The sequence below is a fragment of the Phodopus roborovskii genome, unplaced genomic scaffold (assembly GCF_943737965.1).
Source record: "Phodopus roborovskii unplaced genomic scaffold, PHOROB, whole genome shotgun sequence".
Classification (NCBI taxonomy): Eukaryota; Metazoa; Chordata; class Mammalia; order Rodentia; family Cricetidae; genus Phodopus; species Phodopus roborovskii.
The window spans coordinates 2,851,632-2,875,511 of record NW_026126418.1 but is presented as its reverse complement, the minus strand read 5'-3'; the positions used below and the strand labels follow the sequence as shown (position 1 = coordinate 2,875,511).

Here is a 23,880-nt window from a genome sequence, read left to right as displayed (position 1 = left end):
ATTTTTTAAGCTAAAAAGTGACTTTAACTCATAAATATCTATCATATGTAAAATTTATGTATGTTAAAATTACTATAAAATAAGTTTAGTCATTATTTTACTTTCATATTTAAGCCTTAATTTAATTTATAGATATCAGGGTATAGAGTTCATTAATTATAGACAATTATTACAATATATGTATAAATGAACTCTAACTGTATCAAGAGTCTTTATTATGAGGTTTATCTAAATCTTGAACTCACAGTGATCTGCTTGCTTCCTGAGTGCTGCAATTGAAGGAGTCCCCATTATGCCCAACTAATGTCATGTTTTCTTAGTGAAGGCAAATGTGTTCATAGTTTTCAATGGCATAAAATTTCTAGGAATATTAATTAATCATAAAGATTAATATTTTTGTCATCACAGGATTTATTGCTTAATTTTACTGAAAGACAGTGTTAAAATAACCTCAAGAAAAATTTGCAAAAGAGTAGCTTCAAATAAACAACTAGTCAAACTTTCACTAGAACTTAATCTTGAAAGGTGAGGTTAAAAATTGATGATCTGAAAAACTGAGTTTGGTAGATCCTTAATTAACTCACCAGTTACACATGCCTTAATTATCTCACAGGATAACATTTGATGCTCCAAAGATAACACTTAAAAATTTATAAAAACATAAAATACAGAAACATGTTAACTAATTATGAGCAAATTTGTATCTTTAAAGTAACTTGGAAAGAAGGTTTTAGAAGCACATATTTGATACATTTATTTTGGGCATTGTTTATGCTTTTACACACAGCTTTATTTACCTGCTACTTTACCTTCATTGGGTCTTGCACAGCACCAGTGTACATGTCTTGCCATAAAAAGATGAAAGATATGGAGAGTTACCTAACCTTCCCTAAGTCACACTTCTGTGGTTATTCATAGTAAATCTTGACCTCCTTGCGCAGAATTACATTGGAAAGCGATAAGGCTTAGGAAGTCTGATAATTGTTATTTCTTAATACAAAGACAACAACAACAACAAAACCAAGTGTTTTCTAGTTTCTGGCACAAACACAAGTGTTTCATAGTATTGTTTAATAGACCTTGTAACTGTCAAGTTCCATTATTTTATCAGTGAGCACATTTATAGTTCAGAGAGTGTAAGCAACTTATCTTACCCAAACTCAGAAAGGCCATAAGTGGCAGTAGTGACAGATCAACCTGTCTCTTCTTCCAAAGCTTGTGTTTGCTGTGCCCCAAATGGTATAGTCTACATCTTCTGGAAGACTGTATTTTCAATGTAATAATCAATCATTGTATAGCTCTGGCACACAGTCAGAAAGCTCTTGCCAAATAATTGTTCAGTAAGAAATGCACTTAAAAGACCCATCAAAAGTATAAAAATGCACATATTATAATATATACAGACATAAGAATACATGTATTTTAACATTCAACTTAAAACTCCTTTTTCCATAGCAATCATTTCTAATGATTTTATGAAAGACATGGAATGAGATTGCATTGATTTTAGCTTCTCCTATATGGAAAGTGAGATATTTTTTATATAACTATGCAAAATATTGCTTTTTCTATCCTTTTACATTTTCTGGTATCTGATGTATATTTTATTGTGGAAAATATTCTATAAAACACTAATTTTTAAAAATAATTTTTAAATTTAAATTTGAAACAAGCTTGTTTTACATATCAATTCCATTTCCCACACCCTCCCATCCTACCCTGTTCCCCTGCACCAATCCCCACCCCATCTCTTTTCTGCTCCCCAGGAAGGGTGAAGCCTTCTATGGCGAGTCTTCAAAGTCTGTCATATCATTTGGAACAGGGCCCAGACCCTCCCTCAGGTATCTAGGCTGAGAAAATATCCCTCTATGTGGAATGGGCTCCCAAAGTCCATTCGGATACTAGGGATAAATACTGATACACTACCAGAGGCCCCATGGACTGCCTGGTCCTCCCAACTAACACCACATTCAGGGAATCTGGGTTGGTCCTATGCTGGCTTCCCAGCTATCAGACTGGAGTCCATAAGCTTCCCCCGTGTTCAGGTCAGCAGTTTCTATGGGTTTCTTCAGTCTGGTCTTGACCTGTTTGCTCATCACTCCTCCCTGTCTGCAACTGGATTCCAAGAGTTTGGCGCAGTGTAAAACACTAATTTTTAAGGGTTCTAGTTTCTAAATTCTACAATTTTGTATTCTATATTTTAATCAACTATTTTATTCAATTTTCAATTTAATCAAATTTAATTATATTGGACTATATTTAAGTTCTGTATTTGATACCCCAAAGATAATATATAAAAATAATTTAAAAAAACTTAAAATACAAAAACATGATAACTATTTAGGAGCAAATTAGTTGTAATTAGCACAAGTTCTAAGCCTGAGAGCTTTCCAGTGTTAATTCTGCACAAGGAGACAGAGGGTCAAGATTTACTATGAGTAACCATAGGAGTGTGACTTAGGGAAGGTTAGGTAACTCTCTGTATCTTTCATCTTTTTACAGCAAGACATGTACACTAGTGCTGTGCAAGAGCCCTGAGAGGCTAAAGTAGCAGTTAAATATAGTGCTGTGTGTAAAAGCATAAGCAATGCTTAGAATAAATGTTATCATATATGTGCTTCTAAAATCTTCTTTACAAGTTACAGTAAAAAATACTTTAACATTAAGCAAATATTCATGGAACTAATAAATATATATGTAGTTGTGAAGAGGACAGAATATATCCCTACTTCTGGGTGCCTAATATTTTAGCAGTAAATTGAGGAACTAAACAAAGGAGCTGATAAGCAATTATAAAATAAAATTGAAATAGGATATATGCTTGCAAATAAGTTCACATTTTTAATAGGCCAGTGAATGTTCTCAAAGGAAGGAAACAAACTGTCTATCACCACAGTAGTCAAATGATGTGAAAAGATCTCGGAAGGCTGGACACTCAGGACATTTACTGTGCAAGAATAGTGGGGCAATGACTAATTTGGTAAAGTTTGGGGACAAATTTCCCTGTGCCATAAGCTCATGGAGACCATGTTTATTAAGCATGAGTTTCTGGGGCACACTGGAAGACACATTGGTAGAATATATGTTCTTGGGTTCTAGAAATTTAAAAATACAACTTGGCAGGGAAATAGGACAGGTGTGATTTGCCATCACTTGTTTTCTTTTTCTGTCTTCCCCTGACACATAAATGACACACTGTGGGAGGAAATGTTTCAAAGCTATTGTGTAAACGGGGTAAATTCTGCTACATCAATTCTGTGAAGCTTTAAGAAACTCCTTACTTAAAGTACTGAAATATAATTTTCGTGGAGCCAAGTACAGCATGCACTTGCAGAACTGTCCCTGCCTGCCAACTTTAGGAAGGAGGAGAAGAGATTTTTGTCTGTCTGCAGATTAGGCAGCAACCTTTGCTCCAGTATGGTCTCATGAGACAGTTAGACCACATGCACTGGGCACCTTCATGGACTCATGACTGAGGAACACTCACAGGCTTTAAAACATTTAAATTTGGCTTTGTGAAATCATCAACTATATCATGCTCAAATTTCTTTCACAAAATATAGATATGAATAAATATAAGAAATAGCACAGGGGCCTGGGGATATTGCTTGCCTAGCATGTGCAAGGTCCTGGGTTTGATTCCCAGTATTACCATACACAAGGTACAAAACCAAACGGTAGATTCTGGGCTGAATTTATCAATTAAAGAGCTTTATATAAACTCATTTACAATAAAGATATTATAAGATATCTTGAGACATTAAAAATAGAATTCATTTGCTATGAGTAATTTTAAATTTAATAGCCTTGGTACCGATAACCACGCAGAGACTTGAAGACATCTGATAGTCAAACATGAACTGATTTTACCTTGCCAAATGAAGCAATAATGCTCTGCCAGCCAAACTCACAGGAAGCATGTGAAATGAACACAAAAGCAAACAGGCTTCATGCTGCCCGAGGGAAAGTCAGCAAGATGGCAGTTTCAATCATTTGGAATAATACTAAAGCAGCCTTAGGCTTTTCTCAGAATGGAAACATGTCACTATTACTGCAATATTTCAACAAATCAGAACGTAGAGAAAAGAACACTTACACAATCTCAACCTAGAAAGGGCACTTTACTTAACATGTAAGTGGAAAACAATTATAAGGAAATTTCAGAAAAATTGTCAGCGAACATAAATGACTAAGGAAAAAAAAATTTTTTTTTCCTTTCAGCATGCTTAATAGATTTTTAAAACACTTACCACTTAGAAACAATTTCCTTTTACATTTTCCTTAAGGAACTATTAATGTAAAGAAACTTAGATAAAGCACTAAGTGAAAAGTTTGGTAGTCAAGCTGCCAGGAAAAAACCCATTATTTCTCAACATAGCACCATTTCACTTAAGATTTGATCAAAAGGAGAAGTTTTCATAACATTTATATAGGAAGTCAAAAAACACTTCAAATATTTTGGGAAATTAATCAGTGTACTTTTAGCATATGTCTAATCATGTAGCCATCTTTGGTCAATCATCAAAAAATCAAAGGCAAATTGGCATGACTCAACTCTAACTTTACTACCGCATGATTGTGTCGTGTAAGCTTGTTTTGTGTGAGAGCTGCTGTGGTTTTAGCAGAGAGATTAACTACCGGACCTAAGCTGGCCTCCAAACCTTGCCCTGCTGATGCCTCTGGCTCTTTGAAGTCTGACCATCATACCTGGCAAAACAACAGTGGGAACTAGGATGGTGTCAGATCTAATCAAATTGCTCACTGCAGCACAGCTAACTATGGGGTTCACTAATTGGCCCAATTGAGGATTATACCTTTTGCTACAGATTCACGACAATAATTTAGTTAAATGATGTCCCCCCCATCTCTTCCAATTAAGATTCCAAAGTTGGAAGAAATAGGATTAGACAGAGTCTCACAACTGTGTTCCCTTTGAGGTGGTATGTACTTTTGATAGGTTTCACTATGGCAATGTAAAATATATATACATATATATGTATATATATATATACATATACTTTTAGAGATTCTGAGAATCTGTGACACTGTTGTATGCCTATATTACTAAAGAATTAAGTGAAAATATGAGCAAAGTACATTTAAAATGTGAACATATAAAAATTACATTCTACTGTTACAGTGTCAGTTTTTGCTGTGTCTGTATGAGACAGAGAGAGAGAGAGAGAGAGAATAGATAGAGGAGTGGGGGTAGGGAGAGAGAGAAAGGGATAGAGAGAGAGAGGGAGAGAGAACGAACTTGTACATGTGAGTGGGCATGCATGCACTTGTATATTCACCTTGTGTGTACATGTGAAGGCCCAGTGGTAACAGACATTTTTCTCTATTTCTTTGCCTCCTTATATTTTGAGTCAAGGTCTCTCAATGAACCTGGAGCTCTCACTTTTGGCAAGAATGGCTGGCCAGTGACCCCCAGGGATCCGTCTGTCTCTGCCATCCCAGTGTTGGGGTTACAGGTGTGCTTGGCCACATCTGGCTTTTATATATGGCTGGGGAATCAAATAGGTCCTTGGACTCATGCAGCAAGATCTTATCTATTGTGCCATTTCCTTTCCTTGGGTTTATTATTGGCAAGTGATTACATTCAGATGAATAGACACTTGTAGTTAATATTTTAGTTTTGGTATTGGCAGTATACCTATGAATGCAAGCTAACTTAAACAGTAGTGAATATTTATCAAGGACAGTATTATTAGAAAAGTTCCATCAATTAGACTATATGGCCATGATACTACCACCTAATAAGGCTTCCAAGGTGGATGTTTATGAATGTATTAATTCAGTAACACCACTGTGAATTGACAGGCAAGTTTCCCTTGTCTCTTTATCTTTGGGTACATTAAACATATTCCATCCTCTTATTTCTCATTAAAAAACTGGAAAGGCCATAGAAAATAAATGCAGAGAAATAAACCTAGGGCTAATGATATCATACTACATTCTGAACTGTTAATGCTAAATCACAGTGATTAGTAAATAGTATGTGAGACTTTATACTTTGCAAATTGTTACCATTTCAGGTAAGTCTATGAATTTACATCAAGCTCTATTATTATATTAATATTAAGCCAATTAATGCCAATAGCTCATGAAATTTTGGTATTGATAGTTAAGAATGAATCTATTTATTTAGCAGGTAAACAAAGAATAACTACTCTACTTTGCAATAACTGGTTGGCCAATTGTTTTGTGAGGAAAAAAGCCTTGGTGACTGGAGAGTTATTGAGGTCTCATATTCTGAACTGGCTTCAAAGTATTACAAGTCAATCTTGAATAATTTTGATTTGCTTTGACAGAGTCTTCTCTCAATACTCAGTCTATAAGACTCAGATACATTGATTATGCTGATTGTGACTCGATCAGTTCAAACCTCCATAACTGTTATTCTTCTATTTATTGAACATTTGTAGTTACAAAATGTAACTACAAATTGTGTGAACTTCAGCACAAATGAATTGTCACACTTTTCAACTTGAACCTAGAAACTCTGATGCTTAGAGCTGAAAAACTGCCCCATAACAAGGAAACTTTTTTGTAATAATTTTGTAGATGTTACAACTAATGTAATACTATATAATCACTTGTTAGGAATTTCAATTAGTAGAACATGAAGGCTGAAAATACAAACTCAAAATGCTGTTCCTATGATATCATCAAATTCCATGCAGCCATACGCATTATAAGTACATCATAATTATAAAGAAAAATTAGTCAATGATAATACCAACATTATCAAAGAAAGCAAACTGACACACTTAAAAGATCTTAAGTTTAGGCAGTTAGTTCAGCTCAGGAATGAGGGCACTACAGAGTTATGAATCCTAGAGTGGGACTTACATGCTACACACAGCTGTATCACTTAGGCCATTGCATTCATAGTACCTTTACATTGTATACATTCTGGCACATACACATGTCTGCCGAGGACAGGGCACATAGCTACTTTAGCTGCAGGGTCATCACTCAGGCCTTCAGTGTCAGCACTGTAGCCCAGATTCTGTCATGCATTTCATAAGGTCTAACGTAAGCAGCTTTATGGTTACAGTGAATTGTAATAATTTATTGAGATAAATGTTTTCTCCACAATCAGACGAAAACAATATGTACACCAGGAAGGAGAAGATACTACTCTGTCTTCGAGTCACTTAAAATTGGAAAGCACTGTGTTGCCACACCTGTCATGCATAAAGATCAATGTCTAAATAGGCTTTACTAGCACCCGTTCCACCACACACTGCCTTAGCTTCGTCTGCATTCACTCCTCATTTGTGACTCATGTGACTTCAGATACATCCCAATTTGTAATAAATCTGCCTGCATGGGATCAGAAAAGTCACTTGTGCTTTACCCACCAAGCTAGGCTTTGCTTCTGGGAAGAACACCCAGATTCAGTGCTCAAAGCATTCCCTCCTTAGACTTTTTAAGGAGTATAGCTTGCATTTTAATTTTAAAAAACATCAGAACATTAAAAAGATTTATGGCCCAGTGTGGTAGCAGAAGCCCTTAATTCCAGCAAATGGGAGGCAGAGGCAAGAGGATCTCTGTGAGTTTGAGGCCAGCCTGGTCTACAAAGCAAGTTCTAGGACAGCCAAGGCTATACAGAGAAACCCTGTCTCAAAAAACATGACAATTCAAAACAAACCAAACCAAAGCAACAACAACAAAAGAACAAGATTTATGTATTTCTATTAGGTTTGCCATTTAAAATTGCTTTCAATTGAATTTTTATTTTATAAACTCCCAAATCTTTACTGACTAGATAAAACCAAAGTGACAAGGATTTGATTGAGTGTACTGAATATTAACTTATTTAAAGGGTGACTTTATTTTTGTTTTGTTTTCAAATACTGCTTCCAAACCAAGGAGCGACAATTGTGATTTTTTTTTTGTTTTGTTTTGTGTAGTAGCAAGAAGTCTGTAATCAACACTCTCTAATAGAACCTACAGCCATTCAAGGAAGTAGTCTCACTTAACATTACGCAGGTCCTGTAATTCCTCCTTTTTATGTTCCCCATAAGACACTGTGAGTAAGGTCATAAACAGGGTCCACATCCTACTTTGGTCACAGTAACGTTTCCACTGAGGAATACTTGCTTAATTTCTATACAATAGAAATGATACCTTACAAATGTTTTAAAAATTACTGGGGAGAATATTACACAGAGGGAAAAATTTTTATCTTTCATTTGAAACATAAATTTAACTTTAAAAAGCAAGCATGCTTTTACCAGACAATAAGCTATCACCTAGTCCTCTAAATGTTTAAGACAGTAAGTCACTTGGTATCCCATCAGAAAAGCTGCAACAATGTTGGTACAGTGACAGTCTTAGATTCCATTGCAGTGGTTTCCTTTGAGAAGTAAGGCAAATTAGCTCAAGAATCACTATTCCTACACACCCTCTTGGGGCTTTAAGTGGCCTTTGAACAGAGTACTCTCCAGATGAAGAACTTCTAACACTCCTGCAGAGATGACCTGCCTGAAGAACTGGATGCCTGATTAACTATTAACTGCTCTCAATAGGATTAGATAATTAAGGGCATTGATGACCATTAATTAGGAGGAGGGCACATTAATTTGTCACAGGATAGGACCCTTATGATGATTTATAGGTTAGTGCTACTTGTAAATGTGAAGGGACAGAGAAAGAGAGAGAAAGCCATTAAGTTACCTTATCAAGTGGCCAGCTTAAAGAGGGCAGAGGGTCAAAGAAGGGCCAAAGTGGTCACTTTAAGGGTGAAGTCCCAAACACCAAAGCAGTGCCAAGCCACATTGACCATCATTTGGTGATGAAGTTAAAAATATGCTAATTTATTGGTGGTAATTCTCTCTTTTTATGGTTTCAAGCAGTTAAGACAAGTGGCCTGCTTAAGAGCTTTTCATTTGAAAAGAGATTAAACAAAATGGTTTGTCAAGGCAGTTTGGCTGTTTTATGTCTTTGTTAAAAAAAAAAAAAAAATTGCACCAACCATACTGATAACTATCACATCACCCAAATGCCATCTCTCTGAATATTTACTTTGTTAATAAATATATCAAGCCTAATTGCTTAATAGTTCATGTTCATCTGCTCTTTAGCAAGATTAAGCTGAAACAACTTCTTTGTATCGCTTTCTGTCATCCTGCTTGCAGAAAGGTCACAAAATCCACATGTAGAAAATGTATTTACAGCCACTAGTGTAACTCATACTTTAATTCAACATTTTAAAAATTAAATATAATCTCCCTAATACTTAAAAATAAAGCAAGCAAACAAAAAACCTTTAGGAGGTAGGAATGAAACTTCTCTTCTTATCCAAACACAGTTGTGGGTAGCATTCATATTCCATACACAGTAAGCACAGCTCATTAACATTTAATTAAATGCCTTTGAAAGCCTTGGAGATGCATGCCATATTTATCATTTGAGTTTGGAGCTTATTTTTAATAGCTATTAAAACATTTCTTTCTTTTTTTGTGTGTGTGAATAATAACACACGATCAGAATGCAGGAAAAATATAACAAAAATTAGTCTGTTATAATAAAAGCACTTAATTTGTAGCCTCAAATGTGTTTTAAATGTTTAATTAGAGTAAAAGCCAGGAGTGAGGGGGACCATTTACCTTAAGACAGTAAACTAAAACATAAAAAATCTCTTACCTCAATGGTGAACAGCTTCCGTTTTAACTTAAAAGCTAAGTCTTTGACATCCGATTCATCACAAGTCAAGTTATTAAGCCGAGGAATCTTCCATATATGGATCAAACCTCATGGAAAGGAAATTAAAAGAAAAAGCCTTAAGTGCTGTCATCAGAGGCAGAAATTAAAGAGTCTTACAGAGAATCTGTAAATTTACACACAAGCATCCTCCCTTTAAAACGGGAGCTGAGTACCAGGAGCAGTGAAGCAAATGGTGTGATTATACTCAAGTAATCAAGCAGAATAAGATAAACAGAAATCCTTGAGCGAGGAAAACTAATTGCACTTTGGTTCAGGAGTACAGATGTAAAGAGGGATCTTAATACTTGTCAAAACTACAGCCGGTCTGCGTGTGATTTTCTTTCGTATTTACAGTAAGCAAATATGGCTATCACCTTGTGTGCTGCCCACAGCACCACTGAGTGATCTTTATTTTATTAAATGCACCAGTAAGCAGCCAACAAAACAAGGCTCTTGGGTTACTGATAATCTGCAAAACACCAATAAAAAGTATTTCATTTCGTACGTTGAACAAACTAATGAAGAAAACTACATTTCAGCACAGTCTAGGATCAAACATTAGTCTGTATGCCATCCGGAAACACTGATTTTTATGGCACGTTAGGCCCTTATGTGGCCATTAGAAGCTCTGCAGCAGTGCTAGGTAAACCATGAGCTCGGGGCCTCGTCAGCAGAAACACTTGCTAATCTTTCCTGACAAGGCACTGGAAGGCTTTTGTGTGGTTTCTGACTAAACTAGGGGTCAGTTCCCACAGACGAAGACATGGAAGGTTCTTCAGTGCATCTTTTTGGCTGACTCAGCTCATATTCAGGGATACTGATCCCTCAACATGGAATATGAGATAGCAAATTTCAGACTAGAGTAGATAAACCTTGCTTATGTGTGTGTATGTGGATGGTCACTAATGTAGGCATGAGTTTAAGTTTAAAGTGTAAGCCTTCAGGCAACTTCATTGTTACAAACAACTTCAAAAATAATTCACTAAAGTAAGAATGCTTACATTTTAAATATAATATTGTAATAAATAATTTGAGATTTTCATAAAATGTATTTTGATCATATTTACCTCCTACTTTTCATTAAGACAATAGTTCTTAAAAATTAAAATATCTCACACATAATTATTTAGTAAAATACACTTACTAGAGATAAGGACAGCACATTTCTCATTTTAGTTTTACAGTATATGTGCTTGTTAGGTAATTACTAAGTTAAGAGGCCTTATATAATTTATTATAAGGACCTTCTAATTAATGGGAAACTTACAAATAATTAGAATGAGTCTTACACATGGAGAATAATTTACTGATTCAGAGATTTCAGCACAAAAAGAATGATAGTTGGACCTTTTGAATGTTTTAACCACAATAATGTAGAATATAAAATATAATTTCAGTATAGTTTATAAACAAATGCTTATAAATAGTAATGTAACTTACAAAGGTAACATCTAAATTTATTTTTTTAAAAATAAAATGTAACAGCAATATATTTAAAATAGCTAAATTATCTTAGCTTTCTTCTCATTATAGTGAAAAAATGATGTATTAAATAGATTTGATGTAGGGTTAAGCTGTACATACACGATATGTTAATTTAATTAGATAAGTAACCAGGAGGCCCATTATTTTACTGTAAGTGTGGTTTACAACTTTACATTTTTTTTTTTTTTTAGCATTAAAAAGGACTTGTTAGCTTATGCTAATTCATCATTGTTCTTAAGGTTGACTACTCAAAGCACTGGAAATCATACAAAGTACCATATCATCTTTAATGCCTTTTTTACAGCCTCTTACATGTTAGCAAACAAAGTTAGTTGCCACAAAAGTAAACTTAAAACTAGCTGGTAAATCTTTAGAAGTTCAAAGTATAAGTTCCAAAATAATATCATTAGTTTATTTAGAAAACATAAAAGTTAAGTGTGTCATTTATAACACTTTGTATTGAGTTAGAACTAAGATCACATAACTATTAACCTTCTACTATTCAAATTCTTATGTGAAAATACTATTTCTTAAAAAAATTTCAATTAGCCAAATGACCAAAGTACCTTTAGTGTTAAAAAAGGGGGGTTGAGAATAGTCTTGAATAATAGAATCTATACTTAGAATGCACAAGACCTGATGTTCAATCTCCAGCATCAAAAACAAAACAAAAATATCATGTAGTAAATGTCAAATCAATTTTTCTGGGTTTATGTTGGGATAACAAGGTAATATGGAACCCCTTTTTAAGGTGCTAGTGCTGGGGACTGGACACATGACCTGCATATCTAGCAAATGTTCTAACACAGAGCTATATCTCAGTCCAGAATGCACCTTATCAGACAGCTAGCTTTGTTAAAAAAAAAAAAAATACATATATGTGTATATATGTATCAGAAATGCTGCTAAACTGTGCCAGGTTTTAAAGTATTCAAAATGCTTAGGACCAGAGCACTTCATACTTTAGATTTTAAGATTAGGGATATTTGTAATATACTTACTTCAAATATGACTGATTTCATAGAAACTCTATACTATTGGCAAAATAATACTTCAGATCCTGGCTTTGACTACTTTCAGTTATCATAATCTATAATCTTAGTTTGACAAATGGCTGAAGTAGAATTATTAAGCAGGAAGGGAAAGTATTTAGCAGCTATGAGGTGGGATAAAATTCACACTATGTTATAGCAGATGTTCTGACTAGACTAGGAGGATGCTTTCAGGGAGCACTCAGAACATGCTCTATCCATGATGAAGATGATGCTTACCATGATAATCCTTATATAATGGGTTGGTTTCTTTCTCTGAACCAATAAAAGATTCCAGACCAACTACTGTATCTGACAAATTTCTCACACGAGTAATAATTGCTTTATTCTGAAAAACATAGAAATGGAATACTCATGTTATAATTAATTACAAAATAAACATCTATACAGAACCACTAAGCCATCCTGAACACAAATTGTAGTGGAGATATGAAATATTAACACCAGAGTCTGAAAAACAGATGAAATAGTCTCCTAGTTGAATGGTCTGATCTATATAGGTATTGTATGTTAGTTTAAAGAGTTGAAGGCAAGGTGAAAACATTAATTACTGTTCATTTGGCCTAATGAATGAGGCTACACTTATTCTTATACATTATTGTTTTTCACGTTACTTTACTCCTGTCCACTGGAAAGCTTGGCAGACAATGGGATTCAAACAACACTATGTAAAACATGAGTCCCACTGTTGCACATCTGCTGGGACTAGGCCTCAGCCCTGTAACAGCTCAAGGCCTCTGTGACATATTAGAAACAGAAAGGTCTGGCTAAGGGGCTGCAATATGTGACTAGTTCTGGAGTCTTCTGTGTCCTTTTCTAAATGCTGCCATTGGTTCTAGAGCAAAGAAACTGTGACTAACACTGACCCATGGCCAACAACTTCTTCCTGATCATAGCTCAAGATGAATCCAACAGTACTCAACAGAACAGCTTGAGAATGTCCTGGTACTAGATTAAAACGATATGTCAACATGGTTCTAAGCACAGGATACCCAGTTGCTAAACAGTATTAATTTAACCCCCCCACCCCATAGCCAGGTAAGTAAAATCACTGACTAGCCAGTTGTTTTTGCATTATTTTACTTAGTGGAAATTCAGAATTTCCTGTATTCTGACAGGGTGATAGCCAGGAAGCCATAATCCTTTAATATACCAGGACATAGCATTTTTGCTCTACAGACATAGATTTGTAGAAATTAATCATTATTTGTACAATTTTCGAATTTTGAAATTCTCACTTTATATGCTGGTAATATCCACTAGTTTAAAAACCAATTTTAGAAAAAAGGATGGGGCAGTCAAGAAAACCAGACTGTTTGGTGCTATGTTTTCTGTTGGAGGAGAGACCACAAGGATTTTTCATTTTGCAAAAGCTTCATGACTGCTACTAGGTTTACTGTTGCTTTTCTGTCTCTTGAGGGCGTGGTAAAGACTTATAAGAGTGGACAGGAACTATACGATTCAAAAGGAAACAAATGCACAGTGGTCTGGGTTTCCAAACATTCTGCTGAAATAGTTGGCTAGCTCACATCAGGCAGTATTTTGAAGCTCCTCCATAGGAGGAATGCATATTGTGTGGAGGACATTTCAGCCTCTAATCTTCGATCATGAAAGGAGACAGTGTATAAAAGTTTTCTTTGTCTTTCAGTTGTGTGAGCACATTAAGTATAGAATACATATAAAATCCACAAATAGCTATTTTTTCCTAAAACAATTCTTTACTCAATGGTGAGAAAATAATCCAGATTGATTCCTTACTTTCAGTGCTGTGCCACAGGGAATGGTACTACTCCAGGAATAACAGGAGCTTCAGAGGCCAGAAACATGTTCCTCTCAATATTTCTTTAGCCAAAGACCATTATATCAAACTCATCCAGGTTGGGTTTCAGCCAGTTATTCTTCACCCAAACAAAAATGTCTGCCAGACATTCCAACAGCTGGGAGACAGTTCACAATGAGTCAACTTGAAAATGATTCATTGTGCTGAGTACTGAACAATGTTGGGATGGGGGTGGGGTGTGGCTGGCTTGGTAGTAAAGGGTGAGAACAAGTGGGAGATGAAGAAAAACCATGTGGTTCCCCTATCAAGGAGAATCTTGGATACTAATCAGCAGGCTCCTATCATTTCAGTTTTAGTATAAATTCTACTGAGAAGAGTATTCATATCATGGACCTTCAGATGAGCAAGAGCTTATCAAGGCAACTGACAGTATTTCTTAATCTAAAAGGTCAGATTTACTTTATCTATAAATAAAAGACAGTCTTTGTATCTAAATATCTAAGTTTGTTAGACTTCACCTACTCAAGATTTCAAGCATATCACCTTGGTTCTTTCCAGTTATATGATTAGGAGAACTGTAAGGTGTAAAGACAGACTGATTTCCATTCTAACAGTAAGGAAGTGCTGCATATTTAAAAGACTAACTGGACACTGTTATTTTCTTCTTTCATTTAACCCTAAAGTTAACTAATAAAACACAAACAGGCTATAAGATTTATCAATTTTTTAGGTCTTTTTAAAAACAGCTTATAAAACAGGTGATTAATTAATTATATTCACTGAAGAAAACTAATAAATTCTAAAGATAAAACACCATGTACAGCTTGATTTCAAAATTTCTCAGAAATGTGTTCACTCATTCATAGCTATTACTTACTGAATTTCTAAGCTCTACATTCGTGTCACTGCCACTAATTATGAACTAAAATCCATCTAAAAAGCTTTCGTGAAACTTTGTGCTAAGAATAAACATTTAATTATATTGTTACCATAAAAGAAGTTATGTTTAACAGTGACCTTATTGCCTTCTGCACAGCTATTTTGCAATAATTGGTACAATGTGGCTAACCAGCCTAACTGTGAAAATTACACAAATATCTAAAATCATCCATAGGAAAAAAAAAATCTAAAATCATCCATAGAAAAAGAATAATGGAAAAACTATAGAAGAATAACATCTGTTTTCTGACTGAGATAACCTTTATTTTTATAATAAGCACAATGAGTCTCTAGCTAGTTGTAGGAACACAGAAAGATACGTGAGCAACAAAATGAATTTTTTAAGAATTAAAAAAGATGTAATTGTTTGTGTATGTTGAAGATTCCTTTTAGGGTCTGGTTCAGCAATGCAGCATTACTTCAGAGTCGTGCTTATTACAAGGTTCTTCAAGACACTGTATTGATACTAAATGGTCTTTTAAATAAAGGTAGGTGAATTTACATAAAAGAACAAAAATTAATGCATTTAGAAAACCCTTGAAAGCATAATAATCACAATTCAGTTTGTCAGGAATATGCTATGTAAAAATTAACATAATATGGCCAGTGGTGTTCAGAAATCTTTAGCACAGTGACTAGAGTGGGGATTTTGAAATAGAACCTCTACATTCTTATCCTGACAGACTCTAAGCACTGTATTTAGTAGCAAAGATAAAAACTTCCAGCTTTTTAGTTGAAGTGACAGAATCTATGCATCAGGACCTAAGACATATATTTGAACAACATTTCTACTTTAATTCTGAAATTGCTAAATTAAAGTTTCAAGTAAGGAATACTTGCACAAGGATATTAGAACTAAATTAATGGTTATAGTGCACATGTGCCATAATGACATCACCCAAGTATGTACAACAATATTGCTACCCCTCCTCCTTGCCCATCTGGATAGGAAAATCTAGGATGACTCAAAAATCCTTCTTCTTCTAGACAAATCTCCCTTTGCTCCTGGGTGAAAGTTGTCAGCTCTGGATAGTAGCCAAGACATGAATAGGAGGGAAGCCAGAAGAGAAAAAGAGCTGGTGTCTAGGAGTTTTAAGAGTTTGCTGGCAATCTCAGATGGCATTGTCATAAGTTACGGAAAGGGCCCTTAATATTTTGCTCCCGTGTAATTTCTTAATCATTTAAATTTAACTCACATCAGATGCTGCTGCAAATAATCAAGGCAAACTAGACTCTTCAGTTGTCTGCCATTTTATTGTAATTTAGATTCACAAGAACCTGGTGAGTTTTTGCTTTGACTGTTTCTTATTTGCTTTTAAAGAATGGTAGCACATTTTTATTTAGGATATGTCAAATCCATAGAGTGATTTTAAATTCTCAAAGATTAATTTAACACTTCATTTCAGCTCAAAACTCATAAAGCTTAAGTAGGAATTTTAAGATAAAAATTCTACTACTATCATATAAAGTTTCTACAATTGTTCTAACACAATCTTAGCTATCAGTTAGCATTGGCAAGTAACAAGGACATTTTAAACTCTGAAGATTCCTTTATTTTGATGACACTAATTACCACAACAATGTAAAGATGCAATTTGTACCAGCGCAGAATAAATTTCTAGTAAATATTTTAACTTGAGGATTAAAAAGTAATTGGTATTTTAATTTTCAAGACACTTCCAAGGAGTAAACTGATTGCACTAAAACATACATACACTGTCTCAAGAATACACTCCCGGGTTGCTCCATTTATACCATCTAAGAAAGACAGCAAAGAATGTGAAAGGAGAGCTCCCATTTGAAGATGGCATGAACATTATAGCTGGACAAAGCACTGTTCCAGCTAGAGAAGGAAATGTTTAGTTCTTTCTGTTTAACCAGGAGGTGTGCATGTGCATGTAGAATTCCCATAATCGAGCTCAGGATACAAAACCTTTTTTGAAAGATGCACACATTTCCTTGTTATGAAATACAACGTTAAAAAAAAAAGAAAAAAAAAAGAAATTCAACATTAAAGCTAAATAAGGGACAAATCTAGGGATATTTGAGGAAGAATGCTTTTCATATTTTTATGTGCTCAATTATATTAAAATGAAGACAATGAAACAATATGATTTTTGATAGTTCTGTTCATTATTTTTATCTTAATAAATATGTAATTTTATCTGGCAAATTATACTAACAAATTATAATGTCTATTAAATTAAATCATTGCAGATTTAATGCTTTTAGTGAAGTTCACATTTTATTTTAGAATATAGAGAAAACTTTTTGTAAATAAGGTAATATAAATGGAACCTATCTCTTGGTATCATCACATAATGCCATTCATACAAGAAAATAATAAAACAAACATTTTCCCCCCAAAATCTTGAAACATTGCACAAAGGAGCAAAAGGCAAGTATATTTCAGTTTAAAGGAGAAAGAAATTGTTGGGCTTTTCACGTCTTACTAGGAGAAAGCAATGAAATCACGTTTTTGTGTGCTCTATCTGATCAACCACTTGGTATTCTAAACTTTGTTTAGAGAAGGCTGGCTCCTGATTTGTTTTAGAGCATGATTTTAGAAATAACATTTGTTTACACAGGATAGAAATTTATATAAGTTTTGTTTGTTTTTCAGTCAACATTCAATATTAATATAAAGCATTAATAAAACATGTTCTGAATATTCTTAGAAATGGGATGCAGAAAATTTGATCAAAGGCAGGCTAGGATAAATAATGGTGTATAGTATTCAAAATAAATTTCAAGCTCTCCAAGACTTTTCAACATCTAATTTTACAATATGGAAATTAATCAGATACCTTGGTTCTTTATGTAAAAAAAAATGTTTCTAGTGATAAATTCTACTTCTTTATACTTAAATCCTTTAGAATGAAATCACAGATGTCCCCAATACAGAGTATCTAGTTAACGTCTGTGATGCTGTGGCAGGTTAAAGATACTAAAGTTTAAAATCAGCTTAGAATCATACCACATTGAGCATAAAATGATAGCCTGTCATCAGGAACAGGCAGCCAGAGCCAGGTCCAGATGGGAGACTGGCTGGGAAAAAGGCTAAGGCAGGTGGGAAAGTGATGGGAACCTGACACAAGACAGGACTACTCCCTCTGCTGGCAAGGTCCTCACCTGCTTGGATTTTTAACTAATGACTAGCTTTTCTTTCATTATTTAAGATATAACCAATAAATTATTTAAGGTATTCCTTTTCAGTCTCTGTTCTACAGCTACATATTTTCAAATACCCTATTTTCACCAAATGAATTTTTCTAATATATAGGGATCCAACGTTTCACTGGGAGGTCTAATTATTTATATCGTAATTTAATTACATCATAACCGTAAGCAAATGTAGAACTGCTTTATAATACAAGCTTCCTAAAATTAATGATGCCTTTAAATTGCATTTCTTGATATAGATATATCTATATATACCCATATATAATTTAAAGAAAAAGACTTGGTCTATAGATTTCCCAATCTCTTTCTCTGGCTCTGTGCAATGCTCTGTAATGAAATAATATAGAAATGAACCATATAAATCAACTATACAGGGAACAAGAAAACAGCATGTCACAGCAAAACAGCATAGATGTACAGCGCCAAACTTATCTGACAATCTAATGATCTGAACTTACAGATATTATGTACTAATATTAAGAACTAATGATTACAAAAAACTAGTTAAATTTTACAGAAAAATTATTCAATATTTGGTTTTCAATGTAAGTTAATAGCTGCAACAAAAACATTTAGTAAAAATCTGTTCTAAGATTTTGGCCTACAACCAGAAGCTTCCAGAACAGGAGGGATCAGCTTTTTCACCCACTGTTCTCATCTGAATCCTGGCTTAAAAGCTATTCCAGCTCCCAGCTTTCCAGAAGGCTCCATCCCAGGAATCCTTGCCTGCCATTTGGTTTGCTGATTTTAATCTCTCAGGACTTTCTTAGTGGCTCTACTCTGCTGAACTGGCACTTGCTTCTAGAAGTGAGTTATTATTAAACCTGTAGGTCAATTGTGGCACTAACAACTCTTTGGAAGCTTTCAGCCACAGTGTACAATTTGCTAGTCTAATTAAATATTAATTCTAAGTGTTACATTTTGTGGCTAAGAGCTTTTATTTTCCATCATCAGCCTGGAAGAGAAAGAGGTTACAAGGCTAATTTAATCTATCCCTTTGTACTCCCCAACATTAAAGATTAACTATGTAGGATATGAAAACATGATTAAAACAAAGCTAGAACCCTTTATATAACATTGTAATTAATAGCAAACGGCTAAACCTAATATTAGGGCATACTATTTGAACTGGTACGTAAGCAGCTGGAAAATATAACTAGTAACAAGCATACTTGTTTTAGCATTAATAAATGAATATCACTTTTCAAAGACACTAAGCATGCTTAAAGAAAGGTAAGCATCTGAGTAAGAAAACAGAAATAATTCAAAGTCCTAATTTTCTCACAGGAATTCTTCAGATAACTTATAACACAAAGGATAAAAGACTTAATAATTTCATTCATGAAATAAATGCTAAACTAGACTTCTATTTCTGTCTTGAATATAAGAAACTATGTAAAAATAATGTAAAAGATCCTCCCCCCCCATTTTTTGTATCCAGTTCACATATATTGAACACACAGGTCCCTCCCTGCTTCTGCTCCCAGAACAGCTGTGTCTGTGCCCAGACACTGGTCATCACAAAGAAGATGTGGTCCAGCAGCCAAAGGTCCCATATGCCTCAACAATGACTCACTCTCTATACTATGAGACATTTTATTCTTTACACCATTGATGAATTTGAGCTTGGGTCTAAACAGCTCTTTACCTACCTAATAATGGCTAACACTACAGGACTATGTATCAATCACAATATGAAACAACATCTCATTTGTTTTAGAGAAAGTGAAACACACACACACACACACACACACACACACACACACTCAGAGATTATTTTCTTTACATTGTACTGAGTATATTTTGGTTAGATAAAACACAATAAAAGGGTTCTAAGTGGTATTTTGTTTCCTTTTTATATGAACACAAATCTGACTAGCAGTTACTACACTCTGCTCTTATTTAAAGCATGTAACTACATTAAGACAAAATGCTCCATGCACTGCGGTAGATACTGAATAGACAAAAACTTACAGACAACATGAAGTGTAAAAGTTTCCACCATTTTGACTCAGAAAGCCAGTTAAATGTATAGTGTGTGTAAGATGCACACAAGCTGTTGCTGTTTTGGAATATAACAAAGTGCTGTTGATATATACACTGAACAGAAAACACTTGGGAACCCTAAGAATCTCAACTTATACTAAAAGGGTTGAAATAGGTTCAATTATTTACTATTTTAAGGAAAAATTAACTATATTATAGCTTACTACACTTATATAAAATTAGTAGAATTTGACACACTATAAAACTTAAATGAGTTGAATATGCAGTTCATTTGAAAAAAAAATCTTCTTTTAAATTTTGTAAATGTGTCATTTTCCTACAATCACTTTTGGGTCAATTAAGATCTGAAACAATTACAGGTTGATTATTAGATGACACTGCCGTGATTAAGAGAGGAATCATGAAGAAAATGACACCTAGTAATCCATCTTATTTATCCATTAGTAATGGGTAGCTATGATCAAGGTGTTACATCCATAATTTTTATCTTTACATAGTCCTCCTATTAAAGTACAGTTTTAAAGTATATTTAAAACTGTGTGTCTCTCTGTGTGGGTATGTGCATGTGTGTGCACGTGTCTATGAACCTGAGGAAACCGGAGTCTGCAGGCAGTTGTGAGCTCCCTGACATAGGTGGTGAGAACAAAACTCGGGTTCTCGCTAAGAGAAGTGCATGCTCTTAACCAGCTACTCATCCCTCCAATGCTCATAATGTCCCCTTAAAGTAATTTAAAATAATTTAAGATACAAGATAAAATAATTTAGGAGAGGAGTAGTAAGAAAAAGAGTCAAGACCAGGCTACAGAAACCCACAGAGACAGTTGACCTGAACAAGGGGAGCTCATGGATGCCCAGAATGATAGCTGGGAAACCAGCATTGTACTGACTCAGACCCCCTGAACACGGGTCTCAGTTAGAAGGCCTGAGCACTCTAAGGGACCTCTGACAGTGGAACCAGGATGTATTCCTGGTGCACAAAAGGACTTTGGGAGCACATTCCCCATGGAGGGATACTCCCTTAGCCTAGAGGCAGGAACAAGGGCCCAAACCCTACTCCAAATGACTTGACAGATTTTCATGATCCCTCCTGGAAGGCATTAAACTCCCTGTGGAGTGTGGGTGGGGAATGGGATGTGAGAGGAGGTCCAAGGGCATGGGAGGGAGGGAGGAAAGGAGAGGGAACTGGGATTGATATGTAAAATAAGAAAATATTATATATATGATAAAATAGTTTAAAATAGGCCAATTTGTTCCTAAAGTAATGATTATCACAACAATTACAGGTAAAAAATATTTTTCAAAATTTTATAGTTATAAACAAAGGTTTGGTTATTCACTAGGAATTGTACTTAACTCTTTAAATTAGACCTCAGTCATTCATTCAATCATTTATTTATTTGTATATATATGGGCATTCACATCTATCTATCTGTCTATCACCGATCTATCTGTTTGTATATGTGTACATGTGTGCCATGTTATATACGTGGAGGTCACAGGATAACTTGGCAGGAGTTGGTTCTTACTTCCCACTAGATAAATTCTGGCAACCAAACTCAAATTGTTAGGGTCAATAGCAGACACGTTTACCATCTTACTTCTTATTTAAGAATAAGAATTATTTCTGACTTAAGTAAAAATAAAAGATAAATTTAGAAGAGCATTGAAGTCTGTCCAAAAATTTCATATTAGTGATTTGTAAAACAGTCATGGCTTGACTCGGTTTAGGTAGTAAAATTCCGGCACTGAACCCAGTGTTACAGACGGAAAGTTTCTCCATAGACAAATGTTCTACATGATTCACTTCAGTGGCTTCAAAGCTCTAGTATATTAATATTATCGACTAATCTAAAAAGCTGTTAATTAAGATAACAATTTAAACCTGTCAGTTTTGTTTTTTTGTTTCTTTTTTAAGAGAAAGGGTTCTCCTCCCATCCACCTTTTTGTAAAATCAGGAAATGTGTTTTCTTTGGTATGAGCCCAATACCAGTGGTTAAATTTTGTTCAATGAGAAGTTGGAATAAAAATTGTAAGGATCATATCATTGGAAGATAGAAACTATGTGATAAAAATACCAGATACAGATATCAAGTAATCAGATTCCAGTGACAATAAAAATATGTTGCAGTCTAGTTTCAAATTTGCAATCTGTTCTGAAAAAAAGAAAGAAAGCTTAACCAGTTTAGGCACTGAAGTTTTCTAAGCAATAGCAAGGGATTTTCATCCCTGCATTGTCACAGCTAAAGGAGTATTTTAAGTTGTTTATGTTGGAAAATTCCTTAAAGAGTGTAGATTGTGACAACACTGATTAAAAAAAAACTAGCAGTGATGAAAAATGAAAAAGCATACTTGTTTTAGCATTAATAAATGAATATCACTTTTCAAAGACACTAAGCATGCTTAAAGAAAGGCAAGCATCTGAGTAAGAAAACAGAAATAATTCAAAGTCCTAATTTTCTCACAGGAATTCTTCAGATAACTTATAACACAAAGGATAAAAGACTTAATAATTTCATTCATGAAATAAATGCTAAACTAGACTTCTATTTCTGTCTTGAATATAAGAAACTATGTAAAAATAATGTAAAAGATCCTCCCCCCATTTTTTGTATCCAGTTCACATATATTGAACACACAGGTCCCTCCCTGCTTCTGCTCCCAGAACAGCTGTGGGAAAGGCATAGGAAAATATCCTTTCATTTCAATACCAAGCGTGTTGGTGTTTACTTCCTGCCAGTTTTAGGTTTAAGTGTTTTTAATCTATAAAAAATGTACAAACCAAAGAAAACCTGTCATAGGCTGTTTGAGAAGTGTACAAGCTACAGGAAATTATTTTCTCTTTATTTTTGCACAAAACTAAGTTAATTTCCTGAAAGAAATATTGGTTCTCATTTTTCACAAGCCTACAGCTGTCTGCAGAATTGAAAATAAAATAAAAGGCATAAAAAGTTTACTTATTTTGAAATAGATAACAAATCTCACCAATAGTTATATATCAGAAAGAAATGAAGGTGTATATCTGACTAGATATGGAAATCAAAATGTCCAATTTTAAAGTATCTTAGTTACTTTGCCAAAAGTAAATCTTGGTAAAAGTCATCAAAGGGGAAGAACATTTGTTCCCCAAAACAAATGGGGGGGGCAGGAGTAGTGTGCTTAACATACTTGGAGGATAATAATAAGATTCATATAGAAATTTATATGTGAAAATTTGAAAGTTAAAATATTCTTATAATTTAACATATAGAAGAGTTTAAAGAGTGAGTTACTTTTCTTATATAACCTTTGTTTTTGTTTTTTTTCCTTCAGTCTATAACTTTGCCTCAACAAGAGTGGAACAGTTAAGCTGTGAGAATATGAGCATCTGCTGTTATTGTCACTAAAGGCCTGTCTACTGCCCGAGTCTGAGAGACCACATGCTCGGCTGTCCTCTCATCTTGCCATCCTCACCAATTAACTATTAACATGGAGGGCTGTACACATGCTCTCGGGGGCTCTTTAACAGGCTTCTTGGCGAGTGGAACAACTACTCAGCAGGGATGTGGGAATGAAGTAAGACTGGGATATAGGGCACTACAGTGGCTCTGCCCCTAGTCACACTGCACCCCACAGTTCAGTATGTAACAAGAATCTTAAGTCAATGGAGCCATCTTCACATACATTTTAGGACAATGTCTTTGGGTACATACTAAACCATATTCTAGCAAGAGAGTTATG

At 34.6% G+C, this 23,880-nt stretch overlaps 1 protein-coding gene across 1 annotated transcript in view; it reads right to left on the bottom strand.

The window, feature by feature from the left end:
* Elp4 (elongator acetyltransferase complex subunit 4) overlaps positions 1–23,880 on the bottom strand; it is a 207,963-nt gene that overhangs the window by 101,565 nt on the left and 82,518 nt on the right. The window contains exons 8-9 of the mRNA XM_051184039.1: positions 12,474–12,582; positions 9,658–9,764 (exon numbers count right to left, since the gene is read on the bottom strand). Coding sequence (XP_051039996.1) covers positions 9,658–9,764; positions 12,474–12,582 — 216 coding nt within the window. The remainder of the gene's footprint in view (positions 1–9,657; positions 9,765–12,473; positions 12,583–23,880) is intronic.